The 21,691-nt window shown below is 28.7% G+C and overlaps 4 protein-coding genes across 4 annotated transcripts; 2 read left to right on the plus strand and 2 right to left on the minus strand.

Annotated features, from left to right (window-relative positions):
- Positions 1-774: 774 nt before the first annotated feature.
- Positions 775-8,247, minus strand: PmUG01_03015800 (lysine decarboxylase, putative; the record flags this gene model as incomplete). The annotated part of the gene is made up of 1 exon (XM_029008784.1): positions 775-8,247. The coding sequence occupies one exon, from the start codon at positions 8,245-8,247 to the stop codon at positions 775-777; it is 7,473 nt and encodes a 2,490-aa protein (XP_028859377.1).
- A 3,689-nt stretch (positions 8,248-11,936) lies between these two features.
- Positions 11,937-12,272, plus strand: PmUG01_03015900 (conserved Plasmodium protein, unknown function; the record flags this gene model as incomplete). Its single annotated transcript, XM_029008786.1, has 1 exon — positions 11,937-12,272. The coding sequence occupies one exon, from the start codon at positions 11,937-11,939 to the stop codon at positions 12,270-12,272; it is 336 nt and encodes a 111-aa protein (XP_028859378.1).
- A 1,257-nt stretch (positions 12,273-13,529) lies between these two features.
- Positions 13,530-16,663, minus strand: RON1 (apical sushi protein; the record flags this gene model as incomplete). Its single annotated transcript, XM_029008787.1, has 4 exons — positions 13,530-14,977; positions 15,284-15,706; positions 16,316-16,415; positions 16,508-16,663. 4 exons carry the CDS (start codon positions 16,661-16,663, stop codon positions 13,530-13,532), a joined length of 2,127 nt encoding a protein of 708 aa, XP_028859379.1.
- Positions 16,664-19,452: 2,789 nt separating this feature from the next.
- PmUG01_03016100 (conserved Plasmodium protein, unknown function) lies at positions 19,453-21,177 on the plus strand (the record flags this gene model as incomplete). The annotated part of the gene is made up of 1 exon (XM_029008788.1): positions 19,453-21,177. One exon carries the CDS (start codon positions 19,453-19,455, stop codon positions 21,175-21,177), a length of 1,725 nt encoding a protein of 574 aa, XP_028859380.1.
- Positions 21,178-21,691: the final 514 nt, after the last annotated feature.

A 21,691-nucleotide genomic window follows, 5' to 3' on the forward strand; every position in this document is an offset into this window, starting at 1 on the left:
ATATATGTATATATTTTTTTTTATTTACGTATGCACACAGTAACAATTCTGCAAATGTGTTATACAGTTTTATTTATGTGCGATATTTTGCTCTATGCTGTGGTAGTAGTTATAGTTGTAATTGTAGATGTATATGTACTAGTGGGAATAATTTTTTTTTTTTTTTTTTTGAAGTCTTCAAAAGAAATCCATTTTCCCCATTTTCCTTTATACTCATAAAGATCAATTCGTATAAGCTGTTTGGAATATATAATTCATGTTCGTACATTTGAAAATATGTTAATTGTTTCTCTTCTGTGTTTATATTTATTTCCCTTCCACAACTGTATATGTACATATATATATATATATATATATATATATATATATATGTATATACAAATACATTCTCATTAAAACTTCTCCTTTATATGCATAACGGCAAAACGGCAAAGCAGTTTGAACATATTAGGGGTACTATTAACATTTTGAAAAATTAACATTTAACTAATTCTTGAATAATATTTATATATATCTGTTTCTGCTCTCCAACATTTCATATGCATTTTTCAAAACATTCTAAAATGGAGTTAATATAATAAACTGTTCCTTTTTCTAATTCAGACATCAGTATGTGCAAATCTGGATGGAGTGTTGTATCTGTCGCGAGGATACTTAATAAGCAGTCTAGTACGTACGTACATATATGCATGTATGTATATACATTTATAGGTACATGTGTACCCCATCAGTTTTACACTCAGAACTGTATTAAAAGAACCATAGGGAGAATTATTAAAATTCCTTCTTCAAGTCGTCGTCATATTTTCTGTGCTGCTTTACATGCTCACCTCCATTGGGGTATATATTATTTAGTGACATGTCCATTTCAAATGAGCTACAGTTCATTTCTGAATTGGTGAGGGTACATTCTAAAAAAAAATTTCCTTCTTTATGAATAAATGTATCATCATCTACATTTGTAATAAGATTATTTATATAGCTGTTATTATTTAAAGTGTTTAAGTTACGTATAGTACTTTTATCCTTCTCTTCTTCCCTCAATAATGCGTTCATTTTAAGCTCATTTTCACTATAAAGAAAATTCTTTCCACAAAAACCTATCTCGTCTTTCACGTGACCCATTAAGTTACTTATGTTAGCGTCATTCACGCTCCCACTCACTTGGGCAACATCACTAATAGCGTTACTGTTACCCATGTAGATGTTGCTACTGCTTCTAATATTATAACTTCCTTCGATATCGTCACCTCCTTCAATATCTTCACCTCCTTCAATATCTTCACCTCCTTCAATATCTTCACCTCCTTCAATATCTTCACCTCCTTCAATATCTTCACCTCCTTCAATATCTTCACTTCCTTCAATATCGTCACTGCAGCCGATATTACTACCTCTTGCCATATTGTTATTACCATAGTGTCCTTCAGCAATAGTCCCATCATTTGCGTACACATAGCTATTTGTTTCGTTTAAATTATGCCCCGATATATTACGATAGCTTAAGTTATTATCTTTTTCTACTATTATTTCATTTCCTAAAATAATATTTCTTTCTAGGTTGTTCGGGCGAATGAGTCCGTTTGATTTGTACTTCTCTTCATTGCTTTTATTTGCATCCTGGTCAGAATGATAACTGTTATTGTAACCGGTGCCTTCGTTTATTATCGGTTTGTTGCTACTGTCGTTGCAGCTATTATGGACGCCATTATGTCCGCTGTTATAGCCGCTATTAAGGCCGCTATTAAGGCCGTTATTATCACCGCTATTATTACCTCTCTTGATAGGAATTTCTTTTTTATCGCAATATTCATCTGCCACTATGTTAGGAGTGGTGAACGTTATTCCACCTGCCTTTTCATTGACATTAGCAAAGTTCTGGATGCTAGAATTGCTGTTATTGCCATTGTTAGTACCGCTCAACGTACCGCTGTTATTACTACTGTTCTTTTCTGGACCCTTAATATCCCCCCCTTTGTTTCCTGTGCCATTTGAGTAGAACAGATTGCTGTTGAGCTCATTTAAATTTTCCTTCACAATTGCATTTTCCTCAGTCAAGTCTCCATCTTGACGCTTCATATATATGATTTCATTTATTTTCTTGCTTGAATCTGAATAATATACATAATCTTTATTACTCTTTTGGTTCATATGACTATTCTTTCTATGATGATTATTCCTTGATTTCCCATCAGACATATGTTTTCGTCCCATTAGTAAAGCATTTTTTTTTACTTTATTATATATAACAATATTCGATGATTTTAATTTAGGAACATAATCAGACAGACTATTTTCATATTTCCCATCATCACTCCTATTTAATTTGCTAATTTTTTTTAAAGAATATATATCTGATATGGGACCTATGTTCTTGCTCATATTAGCAGTGACCTCACTTAGGAGGTAGTCACTATCATCTGTTCCCTTAATATTTCTGTTCTTTCCCTCATCTATTCTGTTTTTTCTCCTCACATTGTTTACATTATTCATACCTCTAATCTCGCTAATGTTACTCATGTAACTTATGTTCTTCAAGCTTCTCTCCCTGTTCATTCCATTCACATTCTTATCATAAAAAGTACAGTTGTTATTCCTCTCACCACCTTTTCCATCTTTCTCATTATAAGCCTTAACATTAGCATCATCGTTATTATTATTCCCCCTATTAAAGACGACTTTGTGCCCATAAATATTTGCTTTGTATGATAACGACATATAATTCCCCTCATTTCTTTTTTTTTTCCGTTCCAAGCTCCGTTTATTATTATTACTACTACCACTATGACTATGTTTGTCAGTTCCAACGTTATGAGGGTTACTACCACCACTATGTTTGTCAGTTCCAACATTATGAGTGTTACTACCACCACTATGTTTGTCAATTCCAACGTTATGAGTGTTACTACCACCACTATGTTTGTCAATTCCAACGTTATGAGTGTTACTACCACCACTATGTTTGTCAGTTCCAACGTTATGAGTGTTACTACTACCACTATGTTTGTCAGTTCCAACGACATATCTCTTTCTATCAACATTATGGCTGTTATTACTACTGTCTCTGTTGTAATTACTGCCTCCACCACTGTGTCTGTCGTCATCATCGTCGTTATCTCTGCCATCATGTTCATGGCATTCATAATTCTTATTACTCTTTTCTGGCGTATCAACCAAATCTATAACTTTCTGATCATGATCATAACTTTCTGAATTTATCAGAATGACATTATTATTATTATTATTATTATTTACCTGAATGCCCTTACATTTTCGCCCATTTTCCTTCTTCTTACTTGATAAGACATTATGCTTATCTCTTCTCGTGCCATTCGGAGTGCCGTGATACTTATCCGTAATCTTCTCTTTCCAGGACGATTTCTGATTACATGTTTTTTTTATAAAAGTTTCTGTTGTTCCTTTCTTAAGTGGGTTCTTAATAGCATAATGATTAAGATGTAAAACATCATTACCAAATGCATTTTCATCATTTACATCAAAGAATCCCTCCTCTTCCTTCCCGTACAAGTGATGGCATATATCTTTCCCATTTGCACAGTTGTTAAAATTATCACCATAGATAATGTTTCCAATCTTGCCGCTAACATTGCCAACTCCGCTAGCATTACCCGCGTTCTGTGCGGACTTGCTGAAATTTTCATAAATGGAAGTCTGTTTACCCTTCTTGTTATAACTCCTTCTGGCGTGGTTTTGGGTAATCTCATCGCAGGTATCACTAACGATCGTATTATTTTCAGTAGAGACGTTTCCGCTACACAGATAAACCTTCTTCATTTTATTCGATTCATTGTCGTATATATATAGGTAACAAACACTCTCTAAACTTTTCCTTTTACTTAAGCTCATATGTTTTAATTTTTCATAAGTCTCTTTGTCTATTTTTTGGTAGAGTGAATAGGGATCTGATATGACCATATTGTAAAAATACTCTAAAACGAAATTATAAAAACATCGAAAACCAATATTTTCGTCATACCCATGTATTTCTTTAACACTTAAACCAGATAAATAATCAACTATTTCTTGACTAACAATTTGTCCAGGTACTAATACAGGAAAACCTGGAGGATATGGTATAATAAAACTAGCAGACACTATCATTTCATTTTGTCTTATTCTTTCCTTTAAATCAGATAATAATATATACTCAACATAATCTTCTTCATAGGCTAGATAAAAAGCTTTTCTTATATCTCCTTCTTTATTAAAAATTTTAGGATCAGTATATCTTTTTTTGAATAGAGGATGAAATTCACTAAATTCGGATAAGTCTATATAATTAGAAACTAAATTAAAAACATTTTCATTAAATTGATTTAAATCTCTTTCATTGAATAAACTTTTTTTTTGATCTAATTCTTGAGATATTAATGATAAACAACTTTTTAAAAATAAACAAGATGATCCAGTTGTACCTATATTTGTTTGAAATAATACACTATTTATTGAAGTTTTGTTTATTTGAATTCCATATTTGTCCATTAACCACTTTACTTTAAATGTTTCTCCATCTATTCCTGAGTATCCTGTAAATAACGTTATTCTTGTTGGGTCTAACACAAATTCATCTTCACTTAACCAAGAGCATTCGAAATACTCCAGAAAATTTTTCAGTCCACTTGAGTAACCATAACTGTTGTTGTACCTTTTGTTATTGCTGTTTTCTAAGAAACTTAAATTTTCGTTTTCGCTATTTTGGCTGTTTTGGCTGTTTCGGCTGTTTCGGCTGTTTTGGCTGTTTCGGCTGTTTCGGCTCTTTTTGCTGTTTTCGCAATTTTCGCAATTTTCGCTATTTGCACCGCTAAAATTACTACCATCGTAAGATACACATGGTGCTTCCCTACAATTTTGATTTTTCTTTTTTTTAATATATCTTTTTATATTTCCTGACTTGCTCACCTTCTGGTAATCGGAGTCTTCACTGTATATATTACAACTTGTATAGCTTTCAACGATCTCCGTACTTTTTGCTGCTACTCCGTTTAAAGCACTCCGTGGACTGTTATTACTGGACTTGACGTTATTGTTGTTGTTCCCTTGCACGATGTTGTTGCTGTTAGTGTTTGATAACATAACGCTAGTTCCGATATGGATTGATGTTGGGCAGTTGTTCGTGTGGTAATTGCTCGTGGGGCTTTTCACATGGCAGTTGCGCGCAGGGCTATTCGCACGGTTATTACTCGTAGTACTGTTGTTTGTGTGGTTGCTATTTGTGGCTCCATTTGTACCCCTAACACATTCGAACGACGAAGCATTCACACTGTGAACGACGTTCTGCTCACCTGAGAGATAATACTTACCACTGTCGGATGGATCTACAATTCCTCTTGTGTTGTTATTGGACACACAAGAATAAGTAACGTTCGCACTACACCTAGAATCGGATGAATCATATTCCTTGATGATTTTTTTTTTTCTTTTCATATAAGAAACAGCACATTGTCTCAAACTATCTGGAATTAAATCCTCTGCATTTAAAATTCGAAAGTACCGAGATATCATTGGATCTTCACTTAATTCTTTTCTTATTAAAAACGCAGCTTCAGTTTGTTTCTCTACCAAACCATAACCTTCTAACTCCATTTGAGCTCTTCCTGCATCTAACGTTGCTAGAATTTGATAATTTGGAGAAGTTGACATATGTGTATAGTAAGCTTCTTTAAAAGGAGTATATGCATGAGATTCAAAATTGTCATCACTTATTAATATAACACTACCTTGTCTTAATGATGTTAACGATTTATGTATAGACTGTGTAGCATATACTCTTATTTTATACTCAGATGGATTAGGATATAATCTAGTCTTCAATAACTTATCTGCAGATACTTGGTTTAAACTTTTTACATTTCCGAATTTTTTTAATAACTTCTTATGTACTTTGTAATATATTCTTTTCTGTTCTTTGCTTCTCATTTTTTCTGCAACAGTCATAGCAGTCCTAAATTTTAAGATGGGGTGAAAACATGCATAGGCAAACCATGCCTCATCAAATAGGAATATTAAATCTGGTTTAATAGCCAAGCATTCTTCAATAATTCTCTTCACATTATATACAATTCCATCGAATGTACAATTTGTTAATATTAATAATTTTACTAAATGCAATTTATTACTATTTCGATAATCTAATAAACTCTTTTTAATTACATATATAGGAACAGCACCATATATACCATATCTAGATACAGGATATGGATCTAAATAGCAGGGTAGTGCTTGACTCAACACAAATCCATAGTGATGTGATTTATGACAAGCCCTATCAACTAGTATTATATCACCTGGTTTTACTAAAGCTTGCATAACTATCTTATTAGAACTAGATGTACCATTTGTAACAAAAAAACAGTATTTACTACCATATGCACGTGCTGCCATTATCTGTGCTTCTTTTAATGATCCATGTGGATCTAATAGAGAATCTAATCCACCACACGTTGCACTAGACTCTGCTTTAAATAAATTAACACCATAAAAATCTAACAAAGATTGAATCCATCTACTTCTTCTTACACTATTTCCTTTACTAATAGCCAATGCGTGGAATACACCAATCGGTCTTTCTGCATATGCTTTTAAAGCATTAAAAAATGGAGTCTTAATTTTTTTTTTTACCCCATCTAATATAGATTCATGCAAATCACTATGATCATCATGTGTTGTGAAAATACGGATTATTTTATTATTTACTGAATGTAATTTATCCAAAGTTATAGATGTACATACACAAAATATGTCAACAGAGCTTCTAATATATGCTATACTTTTAATTAATATAACTAAAATGTTAAAACCCTTTTTCATTTTTTCTAGTGGTGCAGATACAAGTTGTTCATATCCTATCACAAAATCTCCAATATCAAATTTGTAATTCCTTTTTATATATAAGCTTCTCAAACTTCTTACATTACTATTTTCATTTATATTAACATTGTTATTATTTAGGTATTCAGGTAGCATACTATTTCCTATTAGTAGTACATCCTTACTATTCTGTACTGTTGTCACACCCCCACTATGCATCATACCATTGTGATTTAGCGGGTTTTTCATTACCATCTGTGTATTATTTTGCAAATTACAGTTAAGGAGATATGAACTGTTTGCACAATTTGCATTCAACATATTATCTTCATTAAATTTATAGTAGTCTCTTTCCTTTACCTTTTCTTCATCAATAGTTAAGTTGTCTACTAATACTACTGACAGAATTTGTGGATTAATTAAACAAGCCAGCAATGCTTCTTTAGCATTACTCGCCTCAATTATTTTATATTCCAGTTTCTTATTATTACTTTGATTTGATAACCTATTATGCTCATAATGTAATATTTTATTTAACTCACAACCTAAGTCAGAATTGTTATTATTATAATTATAATTATTATTACTATTATTATTATTGTTATTATTATTTTCATCTCTCCTTCCTGAAACTATTAATGTATAAAAAAAAGGATTCTCCTCAGTTGTCTTTCCAGTAGTTACAGATAAACTTGATAAGGTTTCCCCTATTTTATTTAAAACCTCTTTATATTTCTTGTCATTAATTAAATTTATAATATCCCTTAGATTATCTGTTGCTTCCTCTCCCCAATATACTTCTATCTCCTCCAAACAGTATATTATAAAATACACTAATTCTATTTTTAAATTATTTACATATAGCATTAACGCTTCCCACAGTTTTATTCTTAAAGAGCACACATTCGTTGCGTTATTAATGTTTATATACTTCTCTAGCTCCTCTATCTTGTCATATTTGTTTCTTTCCACTTTTCCTTTTTCTCTTCTTTTTTTCCCTCCATCGTGCAGCTGCGATTGGCTATGGGGTTTACTCCCCTGGTACTGTGTAGAATGTTGGTATTGGGGGAGCGGCTGGTATTTCGGAAGCTCTTTCTCTTGGTGATACTGCTTGTACGGATGAAGCTTCTTGTACTGATGATGCTGCTTGTGCTGGTTATGCGGATTATACTGATGATACTGCTTGTACTGATGACGATGCTTGTATTGACTATGAATATGGTTTGATGAACTATTCGGTATTAGTTCATCATTGCCAGCTGCAGTTTCAGCTTCTTCACTCATTGCATTGCTGCTTGTTATATAGTCATTTACTGCATTAATGTTTTTTACACTCTTATCAGGATTATTTTCATACAGACTATTAACATGTAATGAATTGGTATCGCCAGAATACATGGAATCATTAACAGAATTCATCTAAGGAAACATAAAAATTCTGCACACATGAGATATGCGAAACGTCAGTTCAAGCATACAAATGGAAAGTGACATAAACATGTACATAAATAGTCGCTCAAAAGTTGTGTAAAAATGCGAGCATATAACTGCAAATAGCAGCAAATAGCAGCGAATAGCAGCGAATAGCAGCGAATAGCAGCGAATAACAGCTTTATAAACTTATATCAACTGTATCTTTGAAAACTCGCGATTAGTTGTGAGCAAATATAGATACACTATGTACGTAATAAGTATTGCAAAAAATATGAACACTTAAACGCAGTCACTGTATATACAGGAAAATTTTAGCGTTAAATAAGGTCCTTTATTGGCTCGATTATTACAAAAATGGAGATAAAAATCAAAATGGTGCTCTTAAATGAACAGTAGTTACTGTTATATCGCTGTCTTATCTATTCTGCAAACAAGAAAACATGCAAACATGTATACGCACATATATAGATGAATATAAATATGTAAACGTGAGCGTGCGCGTGAGCGTAAGCGTAAACATAAATATATTGGCATAAATACACGTATATGCATACCTATACTTTTGTGTATGCATGTGCTTTAGACCTTATATTTTTTTTTCCCCCACAAGCACTATTTTTTAATGATTTTTTTTTTTTTAAATTAGTAAGAATTCCACATAAAAATTGATTCCCAAATTCATTACTTATGTTCAATTAAGTTATAGGATAAAATTATTAAAAACAGAAAAAAAAAAAAAAAAGAACAAGGCTGCGTTAAATTGAAATTAATAAACACATAATAAATTGTGTTGTATGAAGTGTACTTCGAAAATGCAAGAGGCAAATAAAAAAAAAATATAAAATGTAGAACGAAAAGTATAAAATAACAAATAAATATATAAATAAATAGATAAATATATATATATATATATATGTATACATGTATGATGCGACTGTGGTGAAGACAATGTTGTGCTTTTAATTTATTTCTATTTCACAACCACAGAGGACATATTCTTTGTTTCAGTTTAAAATTAGCTTGATTTTTTTTTTTTTTTTTTCCAAAACATGAGTGTTATTTTTATGTAAAAACGTAAGAAAAAATAAGAGGTGTGAAAGTTTTAAAATTTTTATAAAAAATGAAATAAACTTATTTCATGTTTTTAATCAAAAATAAAAATAAAAATAAAATAAAGTAATATTTTATTAAATTGTTGATAGACTATGTTCCTACTAATAATCATACAATTTTGGCAGTTCCTTTACATACAAAAAAAAAAAAAAAAAAAAAAGATTGTTATTTTTATTAATATATATATATATATACAAACATACATGCGTATTTTTTATGGTCAATATATAAAATGCATATATATATATATATACTTAATTTTTCCCAACTTTTTGTTATGAGCGTGTTTTCTTAAATTTCGTGCTCTATAGGCCTTGCATGCTTTGTATTTTAATTACTCAATAATTGGCATTTCGAACATTTAGTTCTTTTTTTTTTCTTTCTTTATTTTGCTTTTTTTTCTATTTTTTCTTTTTTTCTTTTATTTTATTTCCATACACACCATAAAATAAAATAAAGCCTCCAAAAATAATTATGTGGAGAAAAAAAGGTGTAAATGAAAACTATCTCTTTCTATTTTATATTTACGTTATGGTTTTTGTTGTTGAAAGGGAATTTTTACTCTGTAATAAATAAAATAACGTAAAGTAATTAGAAGGTTTACAAAATTATATATACATATATATATATATACATGTAGAGTACAAAAATGTTAAAAATATATGAACGATAAATAATAATACGTCATAACGGACATGCAGAACGTAAAAAATGTTTCATAAATCAATGGAATTCGTAAAAAAGTATTCGTTGAAAACTCATAAACGTTTATACATACATATATATATATATATATATATGTATGTACATATGTTTATGTATTACCCATGCATATGCATATTTATACATTAAAAACGTTATGTTTAATGATATTTGCAAATTTTGTACACTACACATTACGCGTAAATCAGAAAAATTAAAAGTATGTTATTAATAAGGTTTTTAAATGTGTAATTTTAAGTATCATATAAGTATAATATATATATATGTATATATATACATGTACCTACATTCGTATATGTTTTAACTTAATGAAAGTTAAAAATTTTTAAGCTTGATATTTATTTTTATATGTTAATAAATAGCACGAAAAACTAAATTAATCGCGTGGTTTGGCAAATTTTTTTTTTTTTTTTTTAATTTATTATACTATTATTTTGCTTATTTTAGAAAAATACGCACGGATTTTTTTTTAATTCATAATATAGAAATTATGAAGAGCGTTTTTGAATAAGTTTTCATTTTTGTATAACATTATGTCCCTAACTTTTCTGGTACATTCCATATAGGTGTATTAAGTACATATGTAGATAAGGAGGGTGTGTACAAATTTAGCAAAAAATATTCAATATAGCATATTAGTGTTTTTATTTCCTGCCTAATCTTTTTTAACATTAGTATTTTTTTTTTTTTTTCTTTTTTTTTTTCTTTTAATATAATTATATATGCTCAAACTGTATTTCCCCAAATTATATATTTTCAGTTATGAATAAAGATAATGAATAATGAAAAAAAAGAATATTAAATATGTAAATAAAAAAGCTATATTATGTTCCTCAGAAATTATTATATTTGTGTAAAAATGTACTCTCATATCATTACACGTACATAGATAAGATATATACATTTTGAATGGTTAATATTTTTGCTCCTATTTGTCAATAACGTAAACTTTATTACCTTATGGAACTTTACATATATTAAAAATTTGTAAATATTAGAAGTTTTTTAAAAATGCCACGTCACTGAAAAATTTAAAAACACACCTTAAATTTTGCGAAATTTTATTTATATATAGAAAGAAAAAAAACAAAAAAAATGCTTTTTGTTAAAAAAAGAAAAGGTTTCATTAAAAATAAAAAAAAAATAAAAATAAAAAAAGTACTTCACTTTAAGTAAACGTGAAGACCAACGCTAATATCTAATATAAACTTAGTCGAGTAAGGAAAAATTTTATAAATAAAAATAGTATAAAATTCATCATTACTTATAAATATTTCTATATATAAGCATACGTAACTGTTTCTTCCCCTGAGTGAATGCATAATATGCTTTCACCTGAACAAGTCAGGCGAAAATCGGCGCGTTGAAGTAAAATATATCAATTTATAAACTTGTAAAAAAATACCATATGCACAAAAAAAAGAGCGATTTAATATAAGAATAAATCTACAAAACAATAAATGACTGCTGCTAAATATGCAAAATGCTTGAATGACTAACATAAATTTAAAGGTTATTTTTTCATTAATATCACATATAATAGTTTAAATTCACTGTCAATTATGCACAAAAAATATTTTTTAAAAACATGAGACCACGAACATTATAGTAAAGGTAGAAAATTATTTATTGCTTACGTTGCATATTCCTCCGTAAGGGCATTTGTTTTTTGAAAATTTTACAGGCTAAAAAGCATTGAAGTGTAATACATTATATATATATATATATATATTTACATTTATATGCACTAATATGAATACACACTTATGTACGCATTTCTGTATGTGTACATGTACTTTTATATACACATAAAATAAACATGCGTATACTAAGCAATAATGTATGATACGTGTAAGAGTTTATACAGATGTGTAATAAAATCATGCAATAAAACTTTTAATGTGGACAAGGAAGCTAAATTAACTGTACTCAATGGTGTGAAGAATATGATCAGAGAACAAGTAAAAATAAAAGAAGAAAAAGATATAAAACAACAATTAATTGAAGCTAATGATTTTATTAAATATCATATTATTCAAGCAGTATATAATAATTCCACGGGAAATTACAAAGTTGAGTTGAAAAAAGAACAAGTAGAAAAAGGGCCTATAACACTAGGAACGAAATTCGAAAAAAAATTACCATTTTTAAATGACACAACTGATATAAAATAGATAAATTTAAAAGATATATTTCGTAAAAAAAAAGAAGCAAAATTAAAAAAGTATTGAAATGAACAGAAGAATTGCAATGCATTAAAAACTGAGTGTGCCAAATATGAGTACTAGTTATTTTAAATTGCTCATTCTTTAGGATAGTTCAACGATTATTACTGTAAGGCATTCGTCAGTACCACTACTACAAGTGCTACGCTTTTTTCGTTATTTCTTCCTTTTTTTTATTTATATATTTATTTATTTATTTATTTATTCATTCATTCATTCATTCATTCATTCATTCATTCATTCATTCATTCATTCATTCATTCATTCATTCATTCATTTTTTTCTTTTTTTCCCATACCATAACAGTTGATTTTTAATAAACCATTTAAAATTTTTTTTTAACATATGTGGAGTGAGAGTCTTTATAAATAATATTTTACAAATATAAATTCAAAGTCATATGGACAAAAAAGTGGAACATTAAAAAACGAAAGGAAAAATAAATACATGTACGCGATGTACATATGTACACTCAATATGTACATGCATACAAATGTATATATATATGTATGTATGTATACATACATATTCACATTAATAAAAGCTTAAATTAATTATTTGTAAAAAAAATAAAAAACAAAACACAAAAACAGGTTAAACTTAATATGGAAGCTATTAAATACAAATATATACCAACATTATATGCAAGCATGGTAAGGAAGCTTCGGCCATTGTAAGAGAAAGTGGTAAGGATGAGCAGTGCGTATTACTTTGCGGGAACAACCAAGTGTACAGTAGGAACTACTTGTGTTCCTACAAAGCTAAGCACAAAAATAAAAAAACATAAAAACAAAAAAATTCAAATTTACGAAAATTTATACCATATGAAAACAAGCAGAGTTATTTGAAAAATGAAATGAAAATAACAATAATAGTCCATGGATATCCATTTTTTCCCGTATATACATTCTTCTTATTTTTTCCAAATTCACTTATGAAATATTGTGAGAGAATATTGCCTACGGAAAACATGTTGTATGTACGTTTGTAATGTGGCTAGAATGGTAAAAATTGAAATCCCTTTATTTCCAAGCTGGTCTTCTAGGTTCATTATGCATACAAATATATATGTGTACGTACGTACACACACACAGACACATATATATATATATATATATATATATGCATATGTAAATATGCACAAATAGAGAGCTAAAAATGTGGCAGAGACCATCAGTATCCGAGATAACACATTTAATTCTCACCTTAACTAATGATGCTATTTAATTTTTGTATATTTTGCTTTTCTGTTTCATTAAAATCTTTTAAAGACTCACAAGATATATTAGGAACAATTTTATTTCTACCTGTGCACACACCTACATTTGTTGTACCTATTATCTTATAACCATCTGGACACTTGAATTCAATTTTTTCACCAATTACATAAAATTTTTTATCAGGATTAAGAATAATATGTGGCTCATTTGAAGGTTTAACACATATATCATTATCTGTTATATTATATTTTTTTTTTAATATTCTTAATTCAGCTTCTTTTTCGGCCATTAATGCTCCTTCTAATAAAACTGATGGATTTGGTTTTTCATTTAAATTAGCACAAATGTGTGATTCTACTCTTACATATTCATCATAACCTCCCTTATTATCATCATAATGATGTTCATGTATTATTATTTCTTTTTCATTTTGAGAATGCTCGTTGTTCTCTTTAAAATTTGTATATTCATTTATATTTTTTTTTTCCCCCATTTGATTTATATCTGTAATAAAATTTTCTTTATTACTCTTATCAGATGCATCGTTTTCGTTAATAATACTTTCTGTTACTAATTCGGTTTTGTCGTTAGTTGAATTCTTTGGTACCTTTTGCAACTCGTCCTCTTTAGACATGTTTTCATTTACAGAATCGTCAGTATCACCGCTTTTTCCATTACTCCTTTCATTATTTCCTCCCTCATTGTTACCGATACTAGTGGGTGCATTTCCATTGTTCTCGTTACTAACATTTCTTTTCTCACCCTCACTGTTAGCAGAAGTTTGATCGCTTTTTTCCTTTTCCCCCTTCTTTTTGGCCCCTTTCTTTTCAAGTTCATTGTCAGAATTCTCCCCCTCCTCCTCCTCCTCATCTACTTCTACTTCCTCCTGCTGTTCTTCGTCTTCATTCTCATCATTAAGTTGTAAGTCCTCTTCATCATCTTTTTCATCTTCTTCATCCTCCTGTTCTTCATTCGCACCTCCCTTTTTGTTACTTTTCTTTTTTGCATCTTTATTTGCTTTTTCATTTACTTTTAATTGTACTAAAGAAATTGGTTTTTCATTTCTTCCAATTTCTTTTGATTCTTTTGCACTTAGTACATGGTAATTAATAGGTCCACTTGAGTTATTTATATGATTGGTCCTCTTAATGTTTATAATATCGTCATCTATTTTGTGTTTATTTTCATTTTTTTCTTCATATTTTTCATGGTTTCCATGTTTTCCAAGTTCTTTCTTGCTTTCATCCCGTTCTTTATGTTTCCTAAATTCATGCGTATGTGACAACCACACACAATTAAAATTTGTTTTATTTTCATCTTCGAATTTTTTGTAAAGTTCCTCCATTAAATAACATGAACCTTCTGATTCGAACAACTCGCACGCCCGTACACCTGACCCGAGGTTCGAGCCAAAAATCTCTAGACTGAGATAGCCTTAGAAAAAAATAAATAAAAAATAAAACAGTAAAACAATAAACACATACATACATGAGTGTATAAATATGTACGAAAAAGTGCGTGCGGAAAATATGAGTAAACACAAGCTTAAGCTTAAGCACAATGACTATCACTACCACTATCACTAGTGCGCATTCAGAATAGGCAGAACAGTGTAATATTTCCGTTTGAGTACATTATAAAATGTGTGTGTATCGATTATTATGTCCACACGAGCAAGTATGTATGCCTATGTATATGCGTATGTATAACGCAATTATGCGCGCGTGCAGGGGAACATACCTTCATTCTCGCAGCCCTTATTTGTGGCTTTGCATTCATTATATTTTGAGCATTCATTTTCATCCAAAGCTTTACAGTTCTGAAAGCAGGCTCGGTATATATGATCATAGAAACAGTCTTTATTATTTGAACATGTGTTTTCATCTAAGTTAAAACAAGGACTATATATTTCAATTTTTTTCTTATGATTATTATGATGAAATACTTTAAAAAATTCTTCATCGTTGTTGTAATCATATTCGGATGTACCTCCATTGATATAAAAATTTACTCCCCTCTTAAGAATTTCTTGAGCAGTTGTTTGTGAATCAATATCAGCATTTTCGCTAGCTGTTTTATTTTCATTGATTTTGTTTTTTTCATCTTTTGATTTACTTTCCATTTTTACTTCTTTTCTTTTATTATCTTGAATAAATGAATACTCTAAAAAAAAAAAAAAAAAAAAGAAAAGAGAGACCATACAATTAGGCAGACAATATTGCACAAAGAGGGATAATTTACACAGCGAATTTTCCAATCCTCCAAAAGGACTACGCATATACATATACATATACATATGTATATGTGTATATACATACATACATATATACATATGTGTATGTGTATATACATACATACATACATACATATATACATATATTTATGCACAGTGTTATAGATAGCCTTTCTTTACTGGATCTAAGGTACGGACGCTCATTCAAGTCCCAAAATTTAGATGATTTATTCAAACTTCTAGTTGTTCTTTGTTTATCTCCTGCGTCATTCTTTGGGAGGTAAAAGGAGTATATGTATAAGTAACTCTATGCTCATAGAAATGTATATATATATGTATGGATAAATTTATGCGTATGGATACGCCTATATATGCATGTGTACATCTATGAGCACGGGCATGTCTATATATACATATATATATATATATATATGTGTAAATCTTTGCGTATGGGTATTTCTATATATGTATGTATAAATCTATTCATATGGGCACGTATATATATATATATATATATATATCCATAAATGTGTATTTACGCAGAAATAAACACACAGCATCAACATCCTGAGGACATTCACCAAATACAAATCCCGAAGGGATATAATGCAATTTGAAAAAGAACGAAGAAACGTTAATCTGATATACGTACATACATGCGTAAACGCATACATATGTGCACACATATATCCCCACGTGCATTTATATGCATTGTATATAATGTAGGGAACCTTTCTTAGGTCTAACGGCTCGAAGTTGGTTCCTCCCCACAGAATGTCTAATTTATTAAATTCATTTAAAAAGTTACTACTATATTTTGCGTTTTTCGCTTTTATTATTGTTTTATAGGAGAGTAAATATATTATTGTGCTACATACTATTTTCATTTTCCTTTATTTTTTGAAAACTTGAAACTGAATTTTCTCGTTTTTATATACATTCAAGCGCTGAACATATATATTGTGCCTAGACACATAATAAACGCATTAACACATACATGTAGTGTTACAAATACACGTACATATATGTGTGAAGTTAATACATACACGAAGGTGTCAAATTAACACGTCCATGTACGCGTACAAATGTATATACGGGCATATATACAACTCATTAGTAAATAAAAGATAAATTCAAAACATATTGCTACTGTTTGCTGCATGTATGTATGTATGTATAGAAGAATGTACGTATGTACGCATGTACATTACGTAATATTCATTTTGGCACTACTTTACTACTTTCTCATTTTTATCTACCCTTTTTAGATAATAAAAAAATCGCTTAAAAAAGAAAGGTAAGAAAGAGCATTCATAGGAAAGAATAATAAAATTTATTTAATTACATGTAGTTATATACATATATATATATATATGTATATTTTTATACATACTGTGTTAATGCAAGATATCCATTTTACATAATGCACGCTAAGTGCATGTTCATTATGCTGTAAAAGGAGGAAAAGAAGAGGCAAAGGCAGTTTACGCTTTTAGAAATAGTGAATGCGTGTGCATATAAAGCTATATATAAGTAAATAATTATTTCCTTTTGTACTTATATATATATATATATATGTGCCACACTCATTATTTCCCCAAAAAAAAAAAAAAAAAAAAAAAATTTATCACCTGAATTGAAACAAACTGTCAGAATTTAAATAAAATTTTTGCTATTACATGTACATCTCATAGCATATAATGGATGTCTCTTTTTTACTTACATTAGTTGTCTATTACGTCTTAAGAAATAGTTTTTATTCCTTTTTATCCTATTTCATTTGTTTTTATCCTATTTCATTTGTTTTTATCGTATTTCATTTGTTTTTATCATATTTCATTTGTTTTTATCCTATTTCATTTGTTTTTATCTTATTTCATTTGTTTTTATCTTATTTCATTTGTTTTTATTTCCTTTTATTTGTTTTTATACCTTTTTATTCTATTTGGTTTTACGTCATTCAGTTTTAATCTTTTTTTTTTTACTGCGTAATTCACTAAAGAACTATAATGCATGTAAGTGCTTTTGAATGTAAAAGCTTTTTCAGTATTCTGATCTGCGTAATTTTACATATGTACATACGTGTATACATATATATGCATAAATACGTATATATATATATAGTATGTATATATATGTACTTATGTATACGTACATATACAAATTGTCCCCTGACATTATAAATGAAACGTAATAAATATTGAAGTTAAAAAGAAAGAGTTAGCTTTTCAAGTTGTATAATAACCAGTATGTATATATAATAAGTTAGTTCCAATGAATAAAATTAAACAGAAACACCAAACAAAAAAAAAAAAAAAAAAAAAAAGGAATACGAACAGAATTACCCTGTTCACTGTTCTACTTCATCCATAATGATAAATATCCCCAACTGAACTAAAATATAAAGTTGATAAATACAAGCACTTGGCCTACTACAAGTGAAAAACAGCGAGTTATGGGAAGTTTTATTTATTTATATAAATTACTATTCTCATTTTTTTTAAGCGAACAGGGAAATATATATATATATATATATATATATATATATATGTATTGTAATATGGCATATGTGTTCATCATCATATGAGTAAAAAAAAAAAAAAAAAAGTCAACGATACACAGTTTCAGAATAAATTTTTTAATGTCATTTCGGTAACCTCTTTTTCTTTTTTGAACCCCTTTTTTGTTTGTTTCTTTTCCTTTGTTTCGTTTCATTCCTTTTGTTTTTATTTTATTTTATTTTATTTTTATTTTATTTTTATTTTTTTATTTTTTACTTTTTTTTCATTAAATCGGTACTATTTAATTTTATCTTAAAATAGGCCATATATAAACACTTCAACAATTATAGCGAATTAATAAAAAATCAGTCCTTACGATTTTGTTATTTTTAAAGATTAATAAGAATTCATTGAGTTTTTTTTTTTTTTTTTTTTTTTTTTTTCTTTATCTTTAAATTAATATATTTAAAAATTAGGTAAATTTTTTATTTTTTTTTATTTTTATTCCTTTTTTTAAAGATAATATTTGCTTAAGGGATAAATTTCATTTTTTTGTTTTTTTTGCTGTTATTTTTCCCGCGATTTTAAATTATATCAGATCCGTATATATATGAGCATTAAATGCCATGTACGGCTGTATGCATAGATATATTATATGCATATATTATATATACTTATTGTATAAGTGTATATTTATGTATATATGTATGTATTATATAAATATATAAATATATATAAGTATTCGCACGCATTAATAGTACTACATTGCGTCATTTTGTGCTTCGTAGTCTAATCTTATGATATATAATATTATTATAAAGAAAAAAAAAAAAAAAAAAAAAGGAATTATTTAAACTGAATTCGAAAAAGCAGTCTTTTCTTTTTTCAATTCTTAGTGTTATATTATTATCTCCCCATGTATTTGTTAAAAGGGCGCGTTGTGCTCCTTTTAATGAAAGAGAGACCAAAAAAAAAAAAAGAAAAAATAAAATAACGTAAAATAAAATAAAAATAAAAAGAGGATAAACAGACCTCTTATACTTATGCCATCATTGTACGAATCATCATCATTGCCAAAACAACTTTACTGCGCTAAGCGCGCTATGGCTAAATTTAAACAAACCATTTTTCATTTTCATCTTTAAAAACAATTTTTTATTTTCGTTTTTAAAGGTATGAAGGAATTAATAGGGAGGTCAAGGCACGAAAGGAAGTTGGACGGCATTTACAATAAACAAAGAGACTTGTTAATACATCATCATAAAAATAAAAAAACGAGTAGCAGTAGTGATATATATATAAATTTAAGCAAAAGAAAAGCAAATGAGTCTATACCTTTCCCCGAAATATATGAAAAGAAAAGAAAATATGATAAAACATGTCTGACAGGTACACGAAGTGATTACAAAAATGAAGGGGAGAAGAATATATATTTAGGGAAATTGAACAAAGACGAAATATGTAGTAAAGTTAGTGAAAATAGTAACAGTATTACTCTATATAAAGGAATATATATTATACTATACAAACATATATATTCAAAAAATAAATTTGTTAAAAGCGTAAGTATTTTTATAAATTTATGTATGAATTATATGAATAACGAAAATAAAAAAATTTTTTTCTTTTCATTTAATAAAATATTAAATGTTTTCCATCAAAATTATTTATTATATGATGATCATGAAAAAAAAAAAAATAATAATATTTATACCTTTTATAATAACAATGAGTTACATATAAAATGCATAATTTCTTTTTTCGATAAAATTGTAAATAAAATAATAGATGGTAGATTTATTATAAATTATACAACTGAAGAAAATGCTTCCCCGAGAGGGGATGGCCACTCCGATAAGTCCTCGTGCACAGATATTCATAAAAATGGGCCTACTATTTCGGAGCAAAAGAAAAACAAATCCGAGAGGAGTAGCAGTAGAGACAGCAATAGCAGAAGCAATTGTAACAGTAACAGTAACTGTAACAGAAGCAGTAGTAACAAAAACAGTAAGTCTCACTGGAACGAACAGGCATGTAAGGACCTGGTTCCCAACGGACGTAGTGGTAAGGATAGTCCAGCTAATACTACGACTTCCCTACTTGGAGACAAAAATGAAATAAAACAAAAAAAAATTTCAACAATAATATTAACGAAAGAGGAAAAAAAGTTTTTAAAGGCACTGAAAATTAAAATTTACTATTTAGTTATATTATTTAAGTTAAATGATAATTTTATTTTTAATAAATTGATGAGTATATATAGGCAAATTTTTGAGGATATACAAAAGGACTATGTCATGTTTGAGGAGAAGGGAATAATAAATGGTGTGCATTCTCCTATAAGATTAGAAGATAGATCAAATGAAAAAACCCAATTGAGCAATGAAGAGAATGAAGCAAAAGAAGACAAGGAAAACATTTTTAACAGGAAAAGTGTAGAGTGTCAAAGGAATGATACAGAAAAAGAAATGAACAAATTAAAGGAAGAGAGCAAAGAAAAGGAAGACGAAGGAATGCATTACAATGACTTCCTCCTTCTTAAGGATGAGTGGGTCTTACCAAATGAGTATGAAATTTTTAAAATGAAAAGAACAGCATTTGTTAAGTGTCTTTCTAATTTGTTTCATTTCATTAATATTAATTGGGCAAGAACTTTAGTTGAAAGCTTGCTGCAAGATGTGTATTTGAAAAAGTATATCTTCGACGGTTGTGATGAAATAATTATTGAAAATTTGCAATCATTAGTAAAAGCTAATATGAATAAAAGAAAAAATAAGTATGAACAATCTAAAGTTTTGTCAATAGGGGAATCATTAAACCCCGTGGTTGATGCGCGCGATGAGAAAATTGTTTCATTGCATGGGACTCACGTTTGGTCGAACAAGCAGATGGAGCGCTAGTGCGGACGTACCTGTGCATGCGCACGCACATGTGCGTATTATATGTATATACAAATATATATTTACATATATATATAAGCAAATCGCATATTCGTACACACACATATAAATAGCATAAATAGAATAGTATGTATGACACACCACATACATATTTATGAATCGCAAATATGTAATGATAGTAGAATATACATATATATACATATATGCAAGTGTATTAAAATTTTTTTTTTTTTTTTTTTTAAAGCCTTACGCATTGTATATCTCCCAGTGCAGTTACCCATGCCCCAACTGTTAGCGACCAATTCGGTGATATGCACTTTTATATAAATATAATCTCACTTGGGATACCCTCAGCTTGATGCATAAATGTGTTTATATATATATATATATTTATTTATTTATTTATATGTATACATGATAACTGCATATTATTCATAAAATTCTGACCATATCATTTGACGTCTTCCTTTTCATTTTGAATATTTTTATTGCATTTTTACACTAATTTGCTTTC

Source organism: Plasmodium malariae (assembly GCF_900090045.1).
Source record: "Plasmodium malariae genome assembly, chromosome: 3".
NCBI classification, from domain to species: domain Eukaryota; phylum Apicomplexa; class Aconoidasida; order Haemosporida; family Plasmodiidae; genus Plasmodium; species Plasmodium malariae.